Source organism: Pangasianodon hypophthalmus, chromosome 26 (genome assembly GCF_027358585.1).
Source record: "Pangasianodon hypophthalmus isolate fPanHyp1 chromosome 26, fPanHyp1.pri, whole genome shotgun sequence".
NCBI lineage: Eukaryota > Metazoa > Chordata > Actinopteri > Siluriformes > Pangasiidae > Pangasianodon > Pangasianodon hypophthalmus.
The window spans coordinates 10,697,404-10,715,541 of NC_069735.1; the positions used below are offsets into that span (position 1 = coordinate 10,697,404).

An 18,138-nucleotide genomic window follows, 5' to 3' on the forward strand; every position below is an offset into this window, starting at 1 on the left:
AGCTGCTAGAATTGAAAATTAATCAACACCTTCTCACCACTCAGATTTGAAAAATCAACACTACTGTGATGCGCACACACACAAATACACACACAAACACAAAATTATTAAAGTATACACTGATTCTTTCTTTTTACCCCATATTTGGTAAGGGTGCCAATACTTCTGAAACTGATGTCATACATCAGCGTGTGTGTATTATTACCATTATTATGACCAGGAAAGGTGTTTGCTTTTTAATCCCTGTAAAATGTGACCCTGTATTAGCATAAATACAAAATAAAACGTAAATGTGGTGGCTTATAGGTTATATAATGTTCTGTGCACGTGTATTGATGATCTGTGCAGCCGTCATCGCCCATAACAGCGATCCATACATACTGCAGGATGTTATTAAATTCCTCAGGACTGGATCTGCAGCGCTGTTTTGATGCTGTGGATGAATATTTTATTAGCACATTCTGGATATTGTGTTGTCGTCGTACATGGGAATATAATTTCATCTGAAAGTACTGCACATGAATCATAATCTGGGAATACGTGATCCGATTAGAGTGTGCAATATTATCTTTTCTGCTTTGTACATTGAACGAGCGTATGTGTTTGAGTACCTACACATTCACGAGTAGTCATGGACTTTAAACTTTCTTAAATTATTGTTTAGTGAAAAATGAATAATTAGTGTGGTGGAAAACAACGTGTGGATTCTCTCGGTCTGACATTTGTGCCCTTCTGCACTGATAATCACCCCAGCATCTGTGAACATGCACATATTTAACCCTGATAAACCCGTCGGGAGATCGTCTGTTAACTGGCATCAGGTCATGGATGGCAGCAACAGAGGTAAAGAATAGAGGACATCAGGTTTGTACAGGAGGTTAAAGTTGCCAGATCTTTGCCACGCACCTGATCGTCCTCATAACTCCACTGCCACCCCTCGAAGACACTTGGCACCATTTTTGTTCTGAGAAGCTCAGCCAAATCCATTAACACACAGCACTGCTCTGAGACCAGCTTTCCTCTTTTTCCATATGGACTGTGGCCATTTACCTCCAGGATCCAAACTGACCCTGAATCAGTCCCTGCAGGTCTTTTTAACAGCACTGACCTTGAGCAGTCACCAAGCTGAGAAGATTACAGTTTCGTCCAGGTGAAGGAGGCCGTGTTAGATTAAACCACACCGAAGCTCGACACCTGGTTTGGTTTGGTCACAAGAAGGTCATATTAGATATAAAAGTTAACATTTACAATATAAAATAACAATAAAAGAAAGTGTAAATCAAGTTAAATAAATAAATGAACATTTCAGTCAATAATCTCAATGGTAAATTAATTTTATAATGTCAGTTAATGTACAAAAAATTATTTACTTTACCACTTTATTTATTTATTTATTTATTGATTATTGACTTTTCTAATTTTGCCACATACCTCTTTTCTTTTTTTTTTCTTTCACATAAACCTTTTTTTTTTTCACTTTTCCTCTAACCTCGCTGAATATAAAAGAAAAGAAGTAAAAGAAAAATAGAAAAAAATAGAAAATGGAAAGGTACAAAAAGGTTGAAACGTAAAGTAAAACAGAAAAGTAGAAAAAAAGTGAAAAACATTTAGTTATCAAATTTAATATTTAATTGATTACTTAACACTTTATTTATTTATTTATTTAGAATTTTTACACCATATTTTATGTTTTTTTCCAGATTGTTTTGTTGGAACTCCTCATCTTTCAATAATAATAATAATAATTAATAAAAAATAGTGTGGACCAGTTACTTTATTTTTCCACGAACTTGGCTTAACGAAAACAAAGATGTTAACAGAAAAAAGAAGACTATATATAACTATATATATATAGTTATAGTTATAATTATTCAATTATTATTTAATTGTACTTCTATACAAATATAGCTAGTAATTAATGAGAAAATTGTGGCTACCAGTTAGCATGATCTAATTTGAATGAATTAGCCTCCACCAGCTGGTATAATAGCAGTGTTTTGTGTTTACATCGTTAATATACTTTTAATCTCCATCTTTGGTATTTCATGCTAGTGAAGTGTTTTGTTTTGACTAATAAGACTCACAGTGTTATTTTTCCCCAAGATCTCATCCATTTACTTCCTCTGGTTTTAGCTGCAAACCCGGTGTAGACTTATAACTCTGGCAACCTCGCTCAGTGTGGCAACATCAAACATCTTTCATCGAATAAATAAATGCTGCTATTTCCTTTACCTTGTTAGATGTGAAATTTTGATCTCAGGCCAAGAAAAGACGAATTTTAGTGAGAGTATTATATAATGATCTGCTCAAGGCGTGTTTGTCAGGGTTGTCATGTTGAAGGGCAACAAATCTAATGAAAGATGACATTTCGAGCACTCAGGTTCTTTCTCTTTTCCTTTTTTTTCTCACAGTTCCTCTTTTCCTTTTTTTTCTCACAGTTCCTCCCTCCATTTCTGCACTCTCAGAGTGTCTAAGCTGCTCAGGCGCTAAGCTCAGTTCTGAGCTTTAAATCCTTCGGCTCTAAGGCAGGGCAGTGAGCAGGTGACTTGGCTTCTCAGTGGTCGGTTTCATATCACGTTCACACACAGGGTGTGAAATTAACAACCACCACCTTCCAAACCTTTGGTGGTAGCAAGTGAAATGAAGTCTGTTATGATGGCAAATTATTTTTATACATAATATTTAAGAATGCACATTTCTGTGCTTTCAGATTTAAATACGTTAGTCCGTGGCATCATGGAACATTTTATCTAGCTCTGTTCTGAGCATGCCGAGCAGTATCAGCAGCCATTACAAATGAGCGCACAATGCCAAGACTTGCACCTCGACTCACAAGCATAGTGTAGATCCAAAATGCGCATATCTTAGTGCTCATTGCTCGCCTAACTGAAGTGCTCTCACGTGCGACAGTTTTTCAGCACGCTTGTTTCACTGCTCCATGATTATAAATACCTTTATGCACCTAATGCACCTTGCCATGAATTAGTTAGTTAAATAAGATAGCTAGCTAAGTTTTATAAATTAGTTTATTGCTTTAGCTTGTTTAGTCACTAGCTAGTCATGCAGAATCGGGCATGATGAACTCGTGGTCAGCTGTTTTCATCAGTTAAAAATATTTACTTTTTATTCTTGAATACTTGAGTATGTTTAAATGTTGATACTTTTTGACTTTCACTCACTCAGACTTTTTTCTCCATACTTTCCATGAACATCAGTATATTACAGTAGGTTATGGTTTTGTCTTAAAGTGTGCAGATTGTGTAAGTATGGAATTTTATTTTAGCTACACATAGTTTTGAGGTCATGTGTTAGTCCAGTATGTTCTTTGTGCTTTTTAAACTTGGCAAGAATCCCAGTACATACACTGGTCACATCCTGGAAAAGGTCTTTTTCACTGTCGGCTTCCTGCAAGGCCACGCCAGCCCCTGTGGTGTGTGTGTGTGTGTGTGTGTGTGTGTGTGTGTGTGTGTGTGTGTGTGTGTGTGTGTTAGCTGCTGACTGCGTGGGTGTGAGGTGAAAGGGCCACCATGCACTCTTTATGCATGTGTGGGCACTCAGATCTGGCAAGACTACAAGACGAGTCCCTGTTTCACACGTAGTGAGAGAGAGGAAGAGATGGAGAGATACACCAACAGTGAGATAATGAACAGAATACAAATGAGCCCAGACTTAAGCCCTGTCCCGAATGTCCTGTAGCTCTGCAACATGATCAGAAAGCGTCCCTATTGTCCTCCAGTACTTAAGAGTAAATAGCCATTAGAAATAGACATTAGAAGATGGTAAAGTGTGAAGATAAAGAGATGCACATGGCCAGCAGCAATACTCAGATTGGCTGTGGCAGTCAAACGATGCTTCGATGGTATTAAGGGGTCCAATGAGTGCTAAGAAAACATTCTCTACACCATTACATCACCACCGCCAGCCTGAACTGTTAACACAAGGCAGGTTGTGTAAATGGAGTCATGCTGTTGACACAAAATTCTGGCCGTATTGTCTGCATGTCGGAGCGGAAATCAAGATTCATCATTGACATAGGCAACATAGACCAGCATCCACAGACGTAAACAAACATCCAAAATGTCTGGTTTAAACCGGTTTCTCCTAATTTCTTGCTTGTTTCGTCGACTATTCTCAAGGCAAAACATGCTTAAAGAGCTGAGTGCAAAAAAAAAAAAGCAAAAAAATACAAGTTACAAACTGACTGGAAGGAGCTGAATGTAAAATAATATTTTTACATTTTTTTCTCCCTTTCACTGTTAAATATATTTTTAAACATTTTTTAAATAAATAATTATATACTTTTTAAATATGAAAAAGAAATTACATTTTTTATAGACAATAAATGAAGTATTATTTTTATTTTTTTTGTGCAGCACTAATGTTTGGTGTAAACTTTTCTTCTTTTTCTTTTTTTCTTTTTTTTTTTTTTTAGCAAACTCATGTATTGTGTACTGAAGAAATGTCTTTAATATCATGATATAATATTTTTGTCATACCATTCAACCCTAATCTCAAACTTATCTGCTATGATTGGTCCTAGCCAATATCGCAAAGGGTTTTTAGTAAGGTTGTCACCCAAAGGTGACAAAGATTTGGACTCGGAGGGTTCACAGAAGTCTCATGGAAGTCCACTGAGGTCTCAAGCATCACTTAAAACTAAAACTAAAAATGAAAATAAGAACCTTGCAGATGTCCCCAGGATGCACAAATACTGAAAGACCACTAGTGCCATTTTCCCATGACCTTTAATAGATCTGTTTTGTTTCTTCAAGAGCAAAAAGAAATTTTCTGAAGCACTCCCTTCCTGGCCTATGAAATCTCGCAAGCTTATGATCCGTTTGTGGTTTTGTTTTTGCGTTTTTGGTTGACTGTCTTTGGCAAGTTAGTTTCTGGTATTGATGGTACCAAGTGCACTTAAAATACTAAGTGGTATTATTTCGTAGTGGCTCTACATCATAGCATCACCGACTTTTAACAGATGAGATACATCGGCTTTGAAACATGTCTTACTAGCTAAGTTTTCATCGCTGACTTTCCTTTATTTTTGTTTGCCAAGTCTTCACTTGAACCTCAGTCTGCCAGTTGGCGATTCCTGCTCTAGATATTGTAGCTCAGAAATGATTGCACTGAGTCAATAATAAGTTTTTTTCCGCTTACAGTTGTTGCCAGATATTATCTAGTCTTCTGGCACCATGAGCTACACATCACATAACTGACGAGCAAGACTGAAAGGTGATGTGTAGCTCATGGTGCCAGAAGACTAGATAATATCTGGCAACAACTGTAAGCGAGTTATTATTTATAACAACTTATTATTGACTCAGTGCAATCATTTCTGAGCTACAATATCTAGAGCAGGAATCGCCAACTGGCAGACTGAGGTTCAAGTGAAGACTTGGCAAACAAAAATAAAGGAAAGTCAGCGATGAAAACTTAGCTAGTAAGACATGTTTCAAAGCCGATGTATCTCATCTGTTAAAAGTCGGTGATGCTATGATGTAGAGCTGAAATTCCCACAGACTATAACTGTAAGACGCGATGCTGTTCTCAGCTTGTTTGCCCACCAGAAACTGGTGGACTGTGTGTGTATACATGGAATACGTATAGCCAGTCAGAAAAAAGTTGTCAAGCTCTGTGGGCGGAGCATCTAAGCCTGACACTCCGACTTGCCTAATATAGAAGTTTGTTGCAAATTTTTTTCAGGATTAGCGGCTCTCAACCAGCACTGAAGACAAATTCAGGTGTGCAAGTGCACACTTTATGTCCTTGGTATTGAGACACGGCCAGAATCACGTTTGTGATTTAGAGACCCTAACCTAATTTATAAATCTTTAGTGAGAGAGAGAGTTGATAGTTTTTCATACGCTGTGGAGATGCTTTAATGCAAGCAGTGGCAGTGAGGGTTAGATGCAGCCAACTACACACACACTCACACATGAACAAACAAACAGCAGCTAGAGATGACCATGCACATTTGCTTTTGACACGTGACTTAATTACACCCTTCTGCTGATGTTTATGGGTAACATGATCCGCTTCGTTCTCGTCATCATGTTTTGCTGTCGTAAGCATCTATATTGTCTATTAGTAAATGGCCTGCTGTCTGTGTGTTAATGCATGTCTGCTTGAGTATCCTGTTTCAGCCATGACCGTCTGCCACATCGCCCTGTCTTGTCCTGTCTTGTCCAGTGTTGTGTTGTGTTTGGCTGTTTTACGGGAATGATGCCCTGCTATTTTTTAGTGGATGTAAGCGCAAGGCACTCAGTACTTCACACACACACACACACACACAGTGGGAGATAGAGAGAAAGAGAGCTTGGCACTTGCCCATTTTAACGTCACGCATCTCTAATTCAATTTCAAGCTCTAAAGTCTTTCCTGGGTGATTGAAACTCAAAGCAACTCCACCTGCTGCTTTTAGTCTCACTAAACTCCTGAAAGCTCACACCGGAGCTCCTGAATGCTCACCTACTCTAATCCAATAAATGCTAAACTATTACCGTCTTATGAGAAACAGGGAGTGAAAAGTGCTGACACTGTGACAGCTTTCCAGGATACAAATATGTTTTAGAAGGAAAAGAAATAATCGTGTGTGTAATTCAGTGATTTAATGAATGTTTTTTTTGGGTTGTTATACAGCACAGCTTATTACGTTGGACTCATGGTGTGAAAGTGACTGAAAGATGAAATCTATACTTGCAAAGCATGTATGTATTTGTGAGAGGGTGTGTTTGTGTGTGTGTGTATGTGTGTGTATGTGGGTGGGTAAAGTTAAGTTGGCACCCGAGAGGTGTGTAAGTTTAGCCGCTCGGCTGGTCAGTTGGTAGGTAGAGCTGTGTGTGTGTATGTGTATGTGTGTGTGAGTGTGTGAATGTGGTGCACGTGTAATCTGAGTGTCTTTAAAACTAGGGCACGGTGCTGCCACAACACAGCTCCATTCCCCATCTACAGCTTAACCCCACCTCTCGTTAATGTGTCTGTTTGACATACAAGTGTGTGTTTTTAAATGTGAAATGGGTTTTACTAAAATATCTCATTTGAATAATTAGGAACTTAAAAGCTCACTTGTTTTTCAGTTTGTTTACTCAAAAGGAGTTTGTCCTGATTCTTGTTTATATATGTTTTAATTATGAACTATTGAAATGGATTAAAGGAGCAGTTTGTCATTAAAAAGGTGCAATTAAACCCAAAAACTGGACAGATCAATTGATTGGCAATATTTGGAAAGCGCAAAACATGATTGTTTGAAATGAAATGATTATTACAGGTCTATAAAAGCTTTTCAACATTGCATACTGCCCCTTTAAGTATGTAGCAATGGGCAGTCTAACCAAATTAAGATTTACAAGGACAGATGGACCAGCCTCACATTTAATACTGTTTATACCACAGCACGGTTGAATTCTTGATTCTGATTGGTCAGAAGGCAGACTGGTATGGCGAGCCTTTCACATAAACAGAATTTAAAAAGTATAATTTTTGATATGTTGAAGCTTGGTATGAGGAGATGCTTATTCAGCATTTTTGGAAGGAGTCTCCAGTGTCAGTGCTTTATAACTGTCAGAATTGTAGCTGCAACTGTAATTTTTCTGACATGGCAATGTCTTTAGTACAGAGGACTTTTCGTCTTGAGGTTTCTCAGTAATATGACAACCTGCGTTTATTCTGTCTTGTTAACTTAGAGGAAAAAAAGAGAGGTGGCTGAGGGAACGGCTGTTAATAGCTGCTATATGGTACGTGAATGATAAACAGATAAAAAGGATGATGTGTCGTTGGTTAATAAATAAATATTGCAATCATTAACAAAGTGCTATGGTATAAGAGGGATAACTTTGGGAGGTGCTGTTATAGGAAAACTTTGGAATTGAAATAGTAATTCTACTTCATGTCAGTAAAGAAAATCTTCCTATAACAGCACACACTGTCATGTTTTATTCCTGACTTAACTGAGAATCTAGTAACAACTAACTCCTCTCTGTTTTCATTGGTTTGTGTGCTTAACCAATCCAGTCCTTCCTGCTTTGATGTAGCATTTTACTTCCCGAAGTGTCAGACTTAGACAAAACAGCATTAGTCTGTCTGTGTAAGCAATAAACATGTGTGTTTATATGTGTAGGTGTGTGTGTTTGTATGGGAAGGCTAGATTAGACCCTGATTATGAGGACAGAGCCTCACTGACCAGCTTTGAGCTTACTTCTATCACCACTCTTCAAACACACAAACACACGCACACACTCTCTCTCGCTGTTAGCTGACTACTTGTCGGCATTGTACTGTATTGGTTGTGCACACTGTATTCTTAAATGTGTCAGTATCATGTATGATGACACACACACACACTATTACTGAGAAACGAGTCACTTCTAAAACTTCCTGTCCAGCCTCCCAAGCTTTCAGGTCTTCCTTTAGCGGGAAAGCCTGAATAGACTGAGTAATGTGAGAAAGATGACGTAGCACAGTGGGGAAAGAAAGAACGCACATGACAGGAACACAAATGACATGGCCATTAAAATCACATAAGAACATGATTAGCATGCACCAAGAATGTCAAACGATAATTAAGCCTGTTTCCCGGCATCACATGCAAATCTTGATGTAAACTCCAGTTGATATGGAGGAGAGGGAAGAGCCATATGGAAGACAATCATTAAAAAAAAAAATCCCTCGGTTTAATGTGCGACTGAGGAGCCGGAATGGAGCTTGATCAGCGAGGAGAAGTGTATGAGATACTAACGGGTTGAAATTGTTCTCTCATGCTGAGCTGCACTAATTTTCCATGCAAGGGTGGCTTGCTAATGTTGCTGTGAATTAAAGCCATGGCAATGAGTGATCACGCTAACTGATCCCCAGTTGTAGCCATTTTAAGCAAATTCTTGTTTTCTATGTTATAAGAAAGTCACAAAAAACTTATGTATGTCTTCCATCTGATCAGATACTAGTATAAGTATAATGGACAATTCACTTGCTAATGATAGAGATTATACTATTATGCTAAAGTCACTGTGCTTGTTTATTAGCCTTCAAGCATGATTGCACAGATGGGTTTTTTCCCAGCTATATTTTAAATGTTCCAGTGCCTACAGTATGCTCTTATTGTCTGCTGACACTTCTAAATGGCTCATACGTAAGAGCTAGACATCATTCACAGGAGACCGAAACAAGTCGAGGACATCTTGAGAGTTATTGCTTCACTAATTACTTCACTTAGAGGCGTTTTAGTTTCTGAAGTGATTTCATTCTCCAGTCTTTCCCAGTCAATATCAATTCTAGTCATTTCTGTAGTGGCTCCAGGAATACGCTGCTGAGGCAGAGATTGCGTCTCTGATTAATGCCCTCTTTACGCAGTCGCTGACTTTTCGTGGATGGTCTCCTCTAAGCAGCATTGCAGTTGTACCATATTATTTCCATTTTTCATAATAGATTGAATAGTTCAGTGTGGGATGTTCAAAGTTTGGGATATTGACACGTTTCCAGAACTTTTCCAGAAGATTTGGTTTGTGTAGATATGTTCTCTAACAATCTCTGGGGTCTTGCAGGAACAGGCGTATTCATATTGAAATCATGTGACTCATTAATTGTTTGCAGGTCGACCCCCTTTCAACTAATTATGGCTTCCCAGAATCTAATTTAGGGTGCTGGCGACAATGGGCATGAATAGTTATGCTATCACAACTTTTGCACATTTTTTTCCCTGCCATTTTCTCCCAATCTGTTCACTTTGCTTATTCCTGGCCACTAGCTACGGTAGCTCTCCCCTATCACACCACAGCTTCCAACTGGGGAGGGTGAAGGCTAACATGTGGTTCCTCCTAGATATGTGAAGCTAGCCCTGGCATCTTTTTGAATGTCACAGGACAGCTGAACACACTCTGAGGAAAGCACTATCTGCCCTCTTCCGCATACATGAGCTCACAAATGCCCTCCATTGGCTAGTATTGCTTTCTTGGGCTCCTTGCCAAGGATGGCTGTGGCATTGTCAGAATTTGAACTTGTGAGCTCCCTGCTATAAGGCAGACACTTTTTTGTTGGCCACTCGAAAGCCCAACTTTTGTTTATTTCTAAATAATTTTGCAAAACCCTGTTGATACCCCATCTTAAGTATTATGGGCTATTTTGTGAAGATTCATGGCATGTAATCCCATAAATATTCATTTAATTTCCAGGTTGTAACAGTACAAAATGGAGAAAAGTTCAAGAGAGGTGAATACTAACGCAAGACAGTGTATACGGTGCCTTTACAGACATTTCTGTGCAAACATTTTGTTTTGTTAAATCCCACACTTTGTGAAGAAAAGTTGCACATAATTTATGCAGGCATTTATGTGTAATAGGATAATTTTGGGCTGCTGGCAATGACTAGATGGTCAAGCATTCAGAGACTGAAGTAAAAGAATAAGTGTATGGTTTGAGATGGCCATCAGAGTCTTTAGCAAGAGCCTTTAGTGGGAATATCCGAGAGGCATCAAGCGTGGCACTAAAAAGAGCACTTCAGAAGCAATATGATTCAAATATAACTTTCTGATATAATTAAGCACTTTGGGAGTAATTTGATGATCACGGGCTTTTTGAGAGAAATGTTATCCAGTCTTTAATTGGTTGAATTATATTTTGTAGAAGTGCAGCTGTGTAGGTCATAGCATTCATTACCCATAAGAGCTTTAATAGAGTCGCTCTCAGACTGTGGAAGAAGGGAAGATGATGAATGGAAAAAAGATCTTATAAACTAGTGAGTAAATGAATAACCTCTCTCCCTCTTTCTCTCTCTCTCTCTCTCTCTCTCTCTCTCTCTCTGTCTGTACAGTGTGCAGGGGAGGAGAACTGGGTGGACAGCAGGACGGTGTATATCGGACAGAAAGTGCCACCCCCTGGCACTGAGGCCTACATCCCTCAGAGGTTCCCCGACAACAGAATAGTCTCCTCTAAGGTCTGACACAATATTGAAACTCCTCAGTGCTGAAATACTGAACCTTCAACATGATTGCCATGAGAATAGTCTCTTTTATGCACAGATTAAATTAAAGCATTGTATATTGAACACTGTAGTTTAGAACTGCACTTAATTTACCTTAATGAAAGTGGATGTAAAATATTAAAGTCTCAGCAGTTCCAAAAATTTATGAAAAAATGATTAGATAGAGCTTTTGCTGACATTTTCATTAAGCATTTGTTTGTTGGAAATGAACTTGAGTATGTTTTTGTTGAGATGTTTCTTTTGGGGTTTTTTTTTTGGGCCACTTTGGTGTAAAATACTGGAAAACATGGGAAAGTAGTCAAAAAGCATGTAAAAAGAGGTTAAAATAGGGACAAGGAGTGGTGTAAAGTGGGTACCAAAGTAGTGTAATGTAAAATGGAGGAAAGGAAGGTTTAAAATGGGACTCAAATGTAATATAGTATAAAATTGGTGGAAGGTAAAAACTAGTGTTAAATAGGGGGCAAGGTAGAGGTGTAAAATGTGGTGATAAATGAGGGGAAAACTGGGTAGGAATATGCCATAAATAGTAGAAAGGGGAGTGTAAATGGCATTAAAAAAGTTATGTAAAACTGGGATAAAGGTGGTGTGTGAAATGAAAATAAAAGTAGTGTAAATAATGGAAAGTGGTAAAGAGTGCACATAGTGGGCTAAAACAGGAGCAAAGGGAGTGTTGTGGTTAGGGGTAAAAAATGGCATATTTGGGAAAAAATTTTGAAAAGAGAAATTTGTGTAAATAGAGTAAACATTTGTTTAAAATGAAACGAAGGACCACAATGGTGTAAAATGACAGGAAAAGTGGTGTAAAATGTTGGGACAAAGTGGTGTAAATTGATAAAATTGGTATAAATTGGGCAAAAAGTAGCATAAATGGGGGATAAATTTGTTTAAAGTTGTGGGAAATAAAAATGTCATGTTGAATGAAATCCTCTTTCATCAAAACAGATTTTAAACAGCTTCTGTATATAATGTCTTATTATAGTGCGTGCCTCATTTTCCCTGTAATCCCCTCAGACTGCTCTAACATGTTGTTTTCCCTAAATCCGTCTTCCTACAGTACACTTTTTGGAACTTTATTCCGAAGAATTTGTTTGAACAATTTAGAAGAATTGCAAATTTCTACTTTCTCATCATCTTTCTTGTACAGGTGAGCCTCAGTGAAGTTATGTCTTTTTAATAGCAGTGTTCTACTCAGCACAAGCAGACTGAAAGACTCTGTTTGTCCTTTCATTTTATCGCTCTCTGCAGTTAATCATCGACACTCCCACCAGTCCCATCACCAGTGGTTTACCACTTTTCTTTGTCATCACTGTAACCGCCATTAAACAGGTAAGCAAGTGAAATACCTTGTTGTTTTCCTTTTTTATTTTTTTTTTTGGAAATTCTTGCAGCTCACTCCCTCTGAATTTTTTATTTCTGTTTTTTTTTTTAAATTGTGACATTACAAGTTTTTCTGACGCTTTGTCTAAGTGATCAGATCTCAGCAGATCTAAGTATTCTCTGAGTTTTATATACACTGACTTGCAAAAGTATTGCAAACACCTTGGGTGTTTTTCTTGTTTTGTTGCATTACAACCTGGAATTAAAAGGGATTTTTTGGGTACCATTTGAATTACGCAACATGCCTACCACTTTGAAGGTGCAAAATATTTTTATTGTGACATAAAAAAATAATTAAGACAAAAAACTCCCCCCTCCTCCCTTATGGTCATGCTGTAGATTCTCAACTGGCTTGAGGTCTGGGCTTTGACTAGTCCATTCCAAGACATTTAAATGTTTCCCTTTAAACTCCAGTGTAGCTTTAGCAATATGTTTCTCATCTCTCAAATCTCAATCTCAGTCTCAAATCTCTGGCAGACTGAAACAGGTTTTCCTCGAGAATTGCTGTATTTAGTGCCATCCATCTTTCCTTCAGTCCTGATCAGTTGCCCATTCCCTGCCGATGAAAAGCGTCGCCACAGCATGATGCTATCACCACCATTCTTCACTGTGGGAGTGGTGTTCTCGGGGTTATGGGAAGTGTTGGCGCCACACATAGCGTTTCCCATGATGGCCAAAAAGTTCAATCTGACCAGAGAAACTTCTTCCATGTTTGGGGAATCTGCCACATGCTGTTTGATGAACTCCAAACATGTTTTCTTAATTTTTTTCTTTAAGCAAAAGCTTTTTTTTCTGGCCACTCTTCCATAAAGCCACGCTCTGTGGAGCGTATGGCTTAAAGTGGTCCTGTGGACAGATACTCCAATCTCTGCTGTGGATCTTTGCAGCTCCTTGAGTGTTATCTTTGTTGAATCTCTGCTCCAATCTCTGCTGTGGATCTTTGCAGCTCATTCAGTGTTATCTTTGTTGAATCTCTGATTAATACCATCCATGTCCTGTCTGTGAGTTTTGGTGGGCAGCCTTCTCTTGTCAGGTTTGTAGTGATGCCATATTCTTTCCATTTTGTTATAATGGATTTAATGGTGTTCTATGGGATGTTCAGTGTTTGGGATTTTTTTTTTTGTAACCCAACCCTGATCTATACTTCTTCACAACTTTGTCTCTGACCTGTTTGTAGAGCTCCTTGGTCTTCATGTTGCTTGCTTTGTGGTGTTACAGACTCAGGGGTCTTTCAGAAAAGGTGTATTTATACTGACATCATGTGACAGCTCATGTGACATTTTGATTGCACACAGGTGGCTCTTAATCAAGTAATTATGTGGCTTCAGAAGTTAATTGCTTGGACCAGATCCTATTTAGGGGTTTCATAGCAAAGGGGGTGAATACATATGCACTCACAACTTTTCAGTTTTTAATTTTTTTTTTAAAACAAGATATTTTTTTCATTCCACTTCAACAATTTGGACTATATTGTTAGGTCCATTACATAAAATCCAAATAAAATGTATTTTAATTCCAGGTTGTAATGCAACAAAACAGGAAAAACACCAAGGGGGGGTGAATACTTTCGCAAGGTACTGTAAGTTTTGTAGCAGTGCGTATTGTGAAATTGTCTGCAAGCATCATGATATATATTTTATATACGCTCTCAGAAAACAAGGTACTGGGATAGTACCCTTAAACATGCTCGTTTTGAACATCTCTCACATCCTACAAACCAAAATATTAGATTCTCTCTTTTGCACTTTGTAACTCTGCATACTTGTCCCTCTCTCTCTTCTGTGCAGGGCTATGAGGACTGGCTCAGGCACAAGGCGGACAACGCCATCAACCAGTGTCCCGTTCAAGTCGTCCAAAAAGGCAAAGTGGTGCGCAAGCAGAGTCGCAAGCTGCAGGTGTGTTACTTGGAAGAAAACGTGCCACATTTTAATAATGCATGCAGTCATATGTCAGTCGTATGTTGACTGCAGGGTCACTGTTGACTTAACATTGTGGTGCAAAAAATAACACACGTCAAAGTGTCATTTAAAATGCTTTATGAAGGACATTGACCTTTGCCGCTGACAATGGCTCTGTATATTCCCAGTTATAAGGAAGTCTTTATATTCAGGACTGAGGCTTTGTGTGACCTAACTGCGCAACTGGTGTGGGAGAAAACTAGCCGTTTTTTTACTCTGTAATGCAATTCAGCTGACAGCATTGTCCCAGTTAGTGTTTGGCAGCAGAGGGTTGGCATGATGACAGACAGAATGGTGGAGTGTTCCCACATTCATGGTGAAGGTAGTCTCACTACTGAGACATTGCTATGCCACTTATCAGTGAGATATGAAATAAAAAATATTGAAGGTCTGTCTTGTATCAGAATCTCTAGAAAGCCTGTGCTATACCTTAGAAATATGACAAAAATTGTATTTGTGCTTTAAATAATTCAGGATTGCTTTTTTTAACCTGGCTTTTGTCATTGTGGAAGATATCTGGAGTCATTTCTTGCAGTACAATTCTTGGCATTGTACTTAACAGAATTAAAGGAATATTAATGTGTTTTTCAACCTAGTCTCTACCCGGAGCATCTACAGCCCATGTGTGATTTCCACAAACAAGAATATTTCTGTGCAGGGAGACAGCAAAACCCATTTTACGTATAGCTCATTTACCATGGAAGTCTAAGGGCAGTGGCTGAATTCCATTAATAATCAGTTATAGATGTATGCACTGTGTATACACTGTGATTATATAACATGAATTAAAAACTATAACTGTTATAGATTACTAGTAAAGTTTTTATTCAGTTTTGTGATGAGAACATTGGTAATACGAAGATGCTATATTGTTAGCGCATAACAACAAATTCTTCCCTCTAAAAAAGTAGCCAGATTGCTGAAACAACAAATTATACAGTTCAAGAGCTTAATTTAAAATCATTTTTGAACAATTCATTCTGGCATTCTGGCAAAATGTTTTGCAAAAACATTGACTGACAGAATTCAGATTTAACAACTGTCCCAAGTCTTCCATTATAAATAAACAGTTTTTTCTGTTCTTCCTCAGTACAGGGAAACATTGGGCTATAGACACAATGGATAGAGATTAGCACATGTTTGACTGAAATAGACTGATTTTTTTTAAATCCCACATGAATGAATTTGGTAAATGCATCACACAGCACATATTTACCAGTGGCTAGGATCCCAATCCTGATGCACATTTCTAGTCTGAAATGTGCAGATTATTTAACGTTGAAACAAAATGATGACAAACCAAACAGACCGAACTCGAGTATAAATTTAGATGCAGTTTGTTGTATTTTTTTCCTCCACATAATCCAGTCATCGTCTTTAATCTGTTAGGTAACACTCAATCTCTCCCGATGCCAACAGCGTCCCAGATACGCCCGTCATCAGAATGATAGATTTATGTTTGCGTATGTATTTGTGTGGTTAAAATGAGGCATTTAGGATGTTAAATCATAGTGTTTAAACATCCATTGTCCATGTTGTTCTCACTACAGCAGGCGTTGGTTGATGTCCCGAGTGGAACTCTGTGAATAGGGTCTGTGTTAGGCAGCAAAGCTTCAATAAGAGCGTGGTAATGACATCATAGCCTTGTGTTGTGAAGAACAATGATTTTTTTTTCCACAACATGGTTTTCTTTAGTCAAGGCGTAGTTATGAACATGTAACGTACACAGTAGAACGGGAATAAGGAGGATTTCTCAAACACAAGTAAACGTAAGCCCATGTGTGATTTTATGACTGTTGCAGCTTTATGACACTCACCTTTGTAATTGGTTTTAATAGCGTAACAGGCTTGCTATGCTGTAACCATGTTGATGTTAGTGCATGTTTATGCATGCAGGTGGGTGATGTGGTGTTGGTGAAGGAGGATGAGACGTTCCCTTGTGACCTGATCCTGCTTTCCACCAGTCGAGACGATGGCACGTGTTTCGTCACCACTGCCAGCTTGGACGGCGAGTCCAGTCACAAGGTGATTAAGGCACAAAGCATTGTGTATTGCATTACTCACAATGCTCTAGGAGGAGGAGTGAAAAGTGCTTCATTGCTGAGACTGCAGGAAAATAAAACTTTATGTAGATTAGTTACTTTTTTCTAGATGAATTGAGCTATAATTTGAGCTGCGTTGAGGTGCAACTGAAATTGAGTTCATTAGAGGGAGTGTGTGTGTGTGTGTGTGTGTGTGTGTGTCCTTGGCATGCTGACTGCTCACTGTTGCACTCTTCTCTCCACACAAAGACCTATTATGCAGTTCAGGACACCAAGGCCTTTAATACAGAGAAGGAGGTGGACCAACTGCAGGCCACTATAGAATGTGAACAACCCCAACCAGACCTCTACAAGTGAGTCATTACCCCTTCATATAAACAACTCAACCTTAGCAACTCAAATGTCACACTTGTGTGTTGCTGCAAAACACACAATATATCAAAGACGCATGCCACACGTCATGCATAATTACGAGTAACAGTAAAAGGCATGAGCAAACATTAAGCAGAGAGCAGCTGAGCAATAAACGCAGACAGAACAAATATGCTCACGTGCTCAAGCACAGCTATAATACTCTTTGGTTCTTACTAGTTATTTACCTACTATTAATCAGTCAGGGATGTTACAGAACATTTTATTTAGCTCTGTTTATGGATCATTGGTTTAAATAGTGGCCATGAAAAGTGCACAAATGCATGTTCTTTTTGAACTGCTGCTTACGCTCTACACTCGGAGGAAAGCGCTATCTACCGTCTTCCTCATACATGAGCTCACAGAGGCTCACAGAGGCTCACAGAGGCTCCCGGCCACGTATGGTTGTTGTATCATCGGGATCCGAACTCACGGTCTGGGTGAACGCTTTTCTATTGCACCACTGAGGAACCTCTAGGTTTGTTCTTTATTACGTTAGCTAGCTGAGTTAAACTGAATTGCAATATCTAGCTAGACTAGTTACCTTGGATCGAGTAGGGCTACAGTGAATTTTCACTTTAATTATCACTGGGATAATTTCACTTTGGAAAACACAGCTGTTTTTACTTACAGCTGTAAGTAAAGTAAATTTTTTTTGTTTTTTTGTGGCTGAATCCATTGTTGTCAATGACCTATAGTGGCTGATCATCAATAACAATATACTGGGTAAGAGCTGTTATTTTCACTGAACTCCTCATGCTGAGTTTTATGTAGAAAATATTTTATTAGGTTACTTGTATCACCGGAAGGCTCTTTATTTCTTCCTCTTGACATTTTGACAAAGCAAAATTTGCAGTCTACTTTGCTTCAATTGCCATCGTATAATACGTCCAGATCACTGGTATTTTGTGTTGTCTGTTTATTAGTGCAACATACACTAATTGTACCTCCCATAGTATTAATATACATAATACATAATATACATAATAAACATTATATACGTCCCATAATGCTAGTACCTGACAATATACACTAATTGTACCTCACATAGTATCATATTGGTATCGGAGCATTTTTTTAATGAGTACAGGTAAATGAGCAAGCTATCAGACCGATACCTGATACCAGTATCGGTATTGACTTTGTGCTTCTCTCTCTCTGTCTAGATTTGTGGGACGCATCAATATTTATTTGGACCGAGATGAGCCCATTGCAAGGTAAATCCATACACAGGAAGCTGACCCCTAATTAAAGGAGTTTGTGTGTGTGTACAAGAAAGATGGAATGTGCAGTATTGAATGCTGCAGGAAGATTTTATAGCCTTCATGGAGCACATCTCTATTGGAGTAAAGCCTAAAGCTGACATATAACTGAGCCA

The 18,138-nt window shown here is 38.4% G+C and overlaps 1 protein-coding gene across 8 annotated transcripts in view; it reads left to right on the forward strand.

The window, feature by feature from the left end:
• atp11a (ATPase phospholipid transporting 11A) overlaps positions 1-18,138 on the forward strand; it is a 99,229-nt gene that overhangs the window by 37,051 nt on the left and 44,040 nt on the right. For all 8 annotated transcript variants that reach the window (XM_026932031.3, XM_053229791.1, XM_053229792.1 and 5 more), the window contains exons 2-8: positions 10,802-10,924; positions 12,027-12,116; positions 12,218-12,298; positions 14,137-14,244; positions 16,204-16,332; positions 16,599-16,702; positions 17,927-17,977. In XM_026932031.3, the coding sequence (XP_026787832.1) occupies positions 10,802-10,924; positions 12,027-12,116; positions 12,218-12,298; positions 14,137-14,244; positions 16,204-16,332; positions 16,599-16,702; positions 17,927-17,977 (686 nt within the window). The remainder of the gene's footprint in view (positions 1-10,801; positions 10,925-12,026; positions 12,117-12,217; positions 12,299-14,136; positions 14,245-16,203; positions 16,333-16,598; positions 16,703-17,926; positions 17,978-18,138) is intronic.